Source organism: Uranotaenia lowii, unplaced genomic scaffold (genome assembly GCF_029784155.1).
Source record: "Uranotaenia lowii strain MFRU-FL unplaced genomic scaffold, ASM2978415v1 HiC_scaffold_788, whole genome shotgun sequence".
In the NCBI taxonomy this organism is placed as follows: domain Eukaryota; kingdom Metazoa; phylum Arthropoda; class Insecta; order Diptera; family Culicidae; genus Uranotaenia; species Uranotaenia lowii.
In genome coordinates, this window is record NW_026598742.1 from 17,751 (window position 1) to 25,000 (window position 7,250).

The window sequence follows — 7,250 nt, forward strand, 5'->3', positions numbered from 1 at the left end:
AGTTTTGGAAGGAGTCAACAGAAGATCGGGATCAAGCGTGTTACCGATTTTTGTAAGATATATTGAATTCGTTGATAACTGTTCTGTTGAAATCATAATCGAAATCTATTGAATTTATAAACAACTACGTAAAAGTTCAAAATGATCTTAAATCTGAATCATTAATATTGTATAATTTTGTACAACTTGATCTCTACCTTAAATAATATTATATAATTTAATTAAATATGGGCATCCCTAAATAGAACACTGATCATAAATTTTCTCTCTCGATATTCTGATCGACGGCGCTAGATCAAACAATGATCAACCAAAACCATCATTGTTCCTACAGACACTTCCAATAAAGTCTTTGCCCAGTACGCTCGGTATTTTTTACACTCGCAAAATCACAATCCCGTTCGAGGTAGTCTGCGCGGCGGGAACAATCGGTCGATCGCACTTTTTTGGGGAATATTTCCTTCACGACCTAGTGGCTGCTTTAATAAGCAGCGAAGAAAGTCCTCCGAGGTGGCCGGCAAAGTTCCCTGGCGGGAACATTTGGTCCTTCGAACCGGATGGTCGGAGGCCAGTCCGCGGCTAGGAAGTGATTTGAGAAATATTCGTGGAATCTGTTCATTCTGGGAAACGTGGTGGCCATGTTGTAGCCAAAACCACGTTACTTCTTTTGTGCTGGGCAAAGGGGCTCCGGTGATAGAAAGTATCACGGATCGATTCATACGGGAAAAATATAATTTTTCGATAAAAATTATACGGAAATCCATTAGTGGATTTAAAAAGCGGTGTTTTTTGGCTCTGAAATCCCACTACGAGTGCTTTGCGATACGTGCTGGAAGAAATAATCACTAGGAAAAAAGCACATGGGTTGAGGTGATCATTACGAGTTCGAAATCGGAATAATATGTGGTGATAGTTTCGGTTTATAAAACCAAGAATTTCCGAAAAGGTGCACATGGGCTTCAGTCGAAAAAACTGAAGAATATCAGAATTCTACGTGCACATGGGTTTGGGATTCATTCGGGAAAAATCCAAGTTATCGGATTGAGTGCGGTGGGGTTTTATGGGCCGAGAAATTCTTGCACGATAAACGTGCTAAAACGAGCAAAAGTGAAAGTACAAAGAGGTGAAAGAAGACGAAAGTGTACAAAGAAAAGTGGAAAATAGAAGAAGGAAGAAATTGAGAAAGTGTGCTAAGTTGCTGTTCGGAAGATGGCTGACATGATCGTCGTCAATTGAGCTGGGTGAAGCCGTCGCTTTTACTGTGGAACAAAGCGAGCTCCACCATTTTGTAACGAGCCTCGATCGACGACGCGCTTCACTGATCGACGACTCTCACTGGTTGATCACGAAAGGCGACGCACTTGTGCTGATCGACGACTCTCTCTCTCTCTGATCGATCAACGATCGACGCTTGAAGGTGTTTGTGCGAAGATCGACGCCTAGAATTTAAGTACAACGACGGAGCGTCGTGACGTCGTCGAGTCAGATCTGCTGTTGGATAACTTGGTGAGTCCGTTCCGATATACATATATGTACTTGCAGTAGCTTTCTCAATTCTCAAATCCCAATATTTGATTAAAGTTGGGTGACCTCACATATAGGGTCACTGTGGCAATTGGTGGTAAACGGCGCAATTGTGGGAAATCCGTTTCGCGCCCACAATTTGCGAGACCGGGTGAGGAGTGGACTGTTCGCGTCGGGAAGGAGTCCGTTTTCGATTTAAAAACTGTTCCACTTCCGTCGAAATTTCCGCCGCGAAGGGCAATACACCGCGACGGGAAGGAGATAATCGATTCGATCTGTGTATTGTTCTCGTTCGGTTCGGTTTCGCGTAGAAACGGTTAGTTGCGCGTCGGGAAGGAGATTCGTTTTCGATTTCAACTACCGTTTCCGTTTCGATTCGTAACCATGCCGACGTCTAAGGAGGAAAGACAGCTGAAGGAGTGCATAATACAACGAAAGGTACTAAATGCAATGCGAGATTCCGTTGAAAAATTTATTGCGAATTACGATGCTGATCGAGACAGACGTCAAATCGGGGTGCGTATCGAGGCGCTTGATCGTATACACAAAGATTTCATGGAGATCCAAATAGATATCGAACGATTAGACGTTCCAGAAATGCTTGAGCAGCATTTAGAAGAACGGGTTGAATTCGAGCAACGTTATTGCGAATCCAAAGGGTTTTTATTGGGTCAGAATACTATCGATACCAACCAGACACTCAATTCCTCATTAATGTTTCCACCACCACATCATCCTTCGCCCTTCCACCTTCGGCTCCCACAGATAGATATGCCGAAATTCAACGGAGATTTCTCACGCTGGCTATCCTTTCGGGATACCTTTGCTTCTATGGTGCATTCCAATCCTGATATACCAACTGTTGCAAAGCTACAATATCTTTTACAATCTCTCGAAGGGGATGCGAAAAAACCTTTCGAATCAATCGACGTAGAAGCTGACAATTATGTTTCTACGTGAGAGGCACTTATCAAACGTTATGATAATCGTCGATTTTTAAAACGTCAACTTTTTCGTGCTCTCTATGATTTACCAGCTGTTAAACAAGAATCTGCCCAACGTATACACACTCTCGTCGATGACTTTCAGCGTCATGTTCGGGCACTACAAAAGCTCGATGAGCCGGTTGATAAATGGAATACGCCTCTGGTAAATTTGTTGTCATATAAGCTAGATTCAACTACATTGCGTGCGTGGGAGGAAAAAACAAGTCAGAGTTCAGAAGCAAGTTATGAGGAGTTGGTAGAGTTCCTCTATCAACGGGTACGGGTTATCAATTCAGTCGGTACAGAAGTACAACCGGCCTTTGCGAAGGTGGCCGGATCCAACAACAAACCAAAATTAAAGTTCTCAGCAAACGCTACAGCATCGGTTAACTCTGCTTCTCACGGGTCGTGCATTCTTTCTTGTGACGAACAACACTCCCTCAGAAACTGTCCTGTTTTTCTCGCCAAAGATATTCGTCAACGTCGTGAGCTGGTATCACAAAAGCGATTATGTTGGAATTGCCTTTCGTTTGGTCATCAAGCTAGGAAATGTGTGTCGAAATTCACCTGTCGTACGTGTCATGAGAAGCATCATTCTATGCTGCACGAGGCTGCTAAAACTGCATCGGTATCCACCACAGTTCCTCCGACTCCTAGCTCGTCGTCTAGTTCTGGAAAAATAAGCAACGGAAAATTCTTCGAAACAAAATCACCCTCGCCTCAAATTCACACGGTTCATACATCCACCAACACAACTCTGCTCGAAACGGTATCGCTCTTCATTGTGGATGATTATGGGAAGAAAATCAAAGCTCGCGCCCTGTTGGACACAGGGGCAATGTCCAATTTAATTTCGGATCGGTTGGCTAAGAATTTGGTTACGTATCGCGCTCAGGTGAACCTTTGCATTGGTGGAATAGGAGGTTCACTGCAACGAGTCAAGAATGCTCTTATCGCTACTGTGCAATCACGAACTCAACCGTTCTCAACTAAACTTGAGTTCTTGATTTTGAAAAAACCAACCGCTGATCTACCAACTACATCAATTGACTTTTCGTCTTGGGATCTGTCAGGCTATCAAATGGCAGATGAAACGTTTTTCACCCCGGGAACGGTAGATCTCATCATCGGATGTGAAGCATTTTGGGAATTCCACTCCGGAAGAAAGATTTCGCTGGGAGAAGATCTTCCATGGTTGCTAGAGACACCTTTTGGATGGACCGTATCAGGACCCGCAGCTTGTCGACCTACTTGTATTCCTCGTGTCTGCCAATTGTCTACGGTTGACGAACGTTTAGAAACCGCACTCCAGAAGTTTTGGGAAATTGAAACTATCGCCATGGAACACGCACACTCTTCAGATGAAAGTTATTGTGAAGAATTTTACACCGAAACAACGACACGTGACGACGACACAGGAAGGTACATCGTACGACTCCCTTGCACCAACAAGCCTGGAATTGAACTTGGAAGTTCCAGATCGATCGCAGAGCGGCGTTTTCTGGGTCTTGAGCGCCGATTGCAACGAGATCCTGGCACCAAGGAAGCCTACCATCGTTTTATGGCCGAGTATGAGGAACTTGGTCACATGCGGAAGCTAAAAGAGCCGGTAGACGATCAAATATCGCATTGCTACCTCCCACACCACCCTGTCTTTAAAGCGTCCAGCACCACGACAAAGACAAGAGTGGTATTCGACGCGTCGTGCAAAACGACATCTGGGTATTTGTTGAACGACACATTACTAGTCGGCCCTGTTGTTCAACCAGATTTACTGTCCTTGGTTACGAGATTTCGCACCTACCCGATCGCTATTGTCGGCGATGTAGAAAAGATGTACCGGCAGGTACTGGTTCATTCTGACGATCGTCCTTTGCAGAGGATTTTGTGGCGCACAAGTTCGGAGAATCCAATTTCGACGTTCGAGCTACAGACAGTGACATACGGAACTTCCTGTGCCCCGTATCTTGCCACGAAAACACTCCAACAAATCGCTCAACATAATCGCTCATCCTACCCTGAGTGCGCGGAGTCAATCGAACACAATTTTTATATGGATGATTGGCTAGCAGGAGGGAACTCGGCAGCAGACGTCATTCAGAAGCAGAAAATCGTCAATCGGTCGATCGCACTTTTTTGGGGAATATTTCCTTCACGACCTAGTGGCTGCTTTAATAAGCAGCGAAGAAAGTCCTCCGAGGTGGCCGGCAAAGTTCCCTGGCGGGAACATGTTCTAAAAGTTTAATAGATCTTAATGAACTGGAATTTCAATTGAATTTAACACAATAATTTGTACAGAAGTAGTAACTAAGACATGAATTAGGCAATAAACTTGACAATTTAAGAACCAATTAAAAAAAAATATGTTTGTAACTATATTATTATTTATTTTTAAGTACTTTTACATTCAAAATTTTTTCATTAAACACAATTTTTGAAAATTGGTTCTAGACCTAAAAGGTGAGCTAAATAAGCTTTTATCGATGGTTAAAATCTTTGAATTTGTTAAAGCGCCTGATATATAAAACTTAGTTAATTCGAGCATAAAATAAGGTTTTTTTAGAAGAGCCTGTCATTTCTTAAAATACTTTTTCTATACTATAATCAAACAAGCCCAATCTTCCAAACTCTTTTGTAAAATTCAAAGATTTTAATCTTTGATGAAAATAAATCAAATATACTTCAAATTACTAAAATATATAAAAGAAGCAGAAGTTATTCTATTGGTTTCTGAAATTTTGGTGACTGATAGCTTAGAATATCTCGCATTCCATAACGTGTGTGCTGAACACTACTTCGAGAAAATAAAGAATTTTGTGCAGATTTTTTAGATGCAGATCAGGTTCATGTTTCATAATGGAAATCATGTGGATAATTTTTTTAAAAATAAAATTTGAGTTTTTGGCAAAAAAAAAACAAAATATAGAAAATTAATCCACATTCTACTTTATATTTATGACATTCAGCTAAGTTTTTTGTACAAACTAGTTTTGATTAAAAAATATTGAAATCTGGAAATTGAATTACGTTAAATTTACTCACAAGCTAAATCTTTTTTTCTGAATTTTGAATCTGCATTCTGAATCTGAATTCTGAACTTGAATTGAAAAATAAAGCATTGAATCTGTATCCGATTTTCTATACGGTTTCTGAAATGTGTAATAAAATACGTTTTCTGAATCTTAATTCCAGATCAGAATTTTATGAGTCATGGTTTTAGAGCTTTCATTCATGAATCTATTATTTATTTCTGTAGTTAAGGTGTTATCACTATTTGAATTATTTATTTTTACATTGTTTGAATATGAATTTCAAATGATGAATCTGAATCTTTTCTTTTCAATTTTGGATTGCCATTTTGAAGCTTTAAATGTTTGAATTTTTTGTAAGAATGAAGTTTAGAAACTTTGAGTTGGAATATAAAATAATTTTTTTCTTTTTTTTTCAATTCGGAAAACTATTATCAAAATATTGAAAAAGTATATGATATCGAATAAAGTTATTCAAATTTGATATGAAATGATAAACAAAATTTAAACCAGGAGCAGCTTTTCATTTCTAATTTCTTTTGATTATACGAACTTAAAATCAAGAATCCTGAACTGGATACAGCATCCGAAATACGAAAATGGAAATACAATTAAGGTTATGGGAATTATGGAATCATAACCTCCGAAATGGGCTCAATTTCATTAAAAACTTAATTTTCAGACCTGAATTTTAATTGATAAATGAGAAAATTTTGAAAAAGTGTAGAAAAATTTTGTACTAGGGAAGGGGTTTTGAGGTTTTGGCATAAGTTTAAAATCCAGATTGGTACTCTTGATTAACCTTACTCTATTATCATAATTTAATTCGGAATTTAAATTTTTAGTGTAGAGTAGAATAACTCGCTTGCTTTTTTGGATCTTCATGGGGGGGGGGGTTTAACCCCCAAAACCCCCATCGTTCCTACGGCCATGGTCTAATGCAAAGTAGACTTTCTGTCGGATTGGAAATATCTAAGAGATGACGCAGTATTTCTGTTTTGTGGGGACAGTTCACAGTTCCTGTTTACAAAGTTTTACGAACGAGAAATGAAGTTCGGAGTAATTTTTTGTGTAGCTACACGGTCAAGAAATAGAACTGAAAACTCATTATGCGAAAATCTTAATAAAAAGTGCAATTTTGCGAACTAAATGAAGCGTATTTTTCGTTTCTTAACGGGATTCTCAACGAGAACTAACAGGAAATTGTAAATTCTTAAAGAATTAAATAAAAAAAGTTTGATTCTTGAAACGTTTCAACGTTTTTTCTAACCCCTTTTTTTACATTATATTTCTTCTGACCAACCGTGCATAGAATATTTTGTAAGAGCACAAAAAATCATCTTATGTCCTAATGTGAAAGCTTCTACAGTGTTCGAATGAATGAAATTTTATTTTTCAAAGCTCATTTTATCCCAAAAATAAGCTGGCAAATCTTCCCAACAGTGGAATGTGTCAATAGTTTTTAAATTCATTCAAATACTGAGCAAATATCAACAACAAGGAAAGTTTATGCACCACTAACTCCAATTAACGCGGTTTCTATAACGAAAGTGAAACAGTCATTTCCAAAGTTGAGTTCAGATGGCCGAAATTATTTTATGAATTGGAAGAAATGAGTAAAAACACTCATGTTTTGCTTATAATCGGTCTCGAAATTGTATTCCATTTCCACTTGAAACGAAAACATACATTTTCTGAAATCTACAGTAAG

General features: G+C 39.0%; 1 protein-coding gene across 1 annotated transcript; it reads left to right on the forward strand.

Annotated features, from left to right (window-relative positions):
* Nucleotides 1-1,908: 1,908 nt before the first annotated feature.
* LOC129760844 (uncharacterized) lies at nt 1,909-4,755 on the forward strand. Its single transcript, XM_055758518.1, has 2 exons — nt 1,909-2,358; nt 2,614-4,755. The coding sequence occupies exons 1-2, from the start codon at nt 1,909-1,911 to the stop codon at nt 4,753-4,755; spliced, it is 2,592 nt and encodes an 863-aa protein (XP_055614493.1).
* Nucleotides 4,756-7,250: the final 2,495 nt, after the last annotated feature.

Excerpts from the sequence above, each read along its gene's own strand:
- LOC129760844 (XM_055758518.1), top strand. The coding sequence starts at position 1,909 with ATGCCGACGTCTAAGGAGGAAAGACAGCTGAAGGAGTGCATAATACAA. Across the intron at positions 2,359-2,613 it reads GGGATACCTTTGCTTCTATG|CGTCATGTTCGGGCACTACA; the intron begins GTGCATTCCAAT and ends GATGACTTTCAG.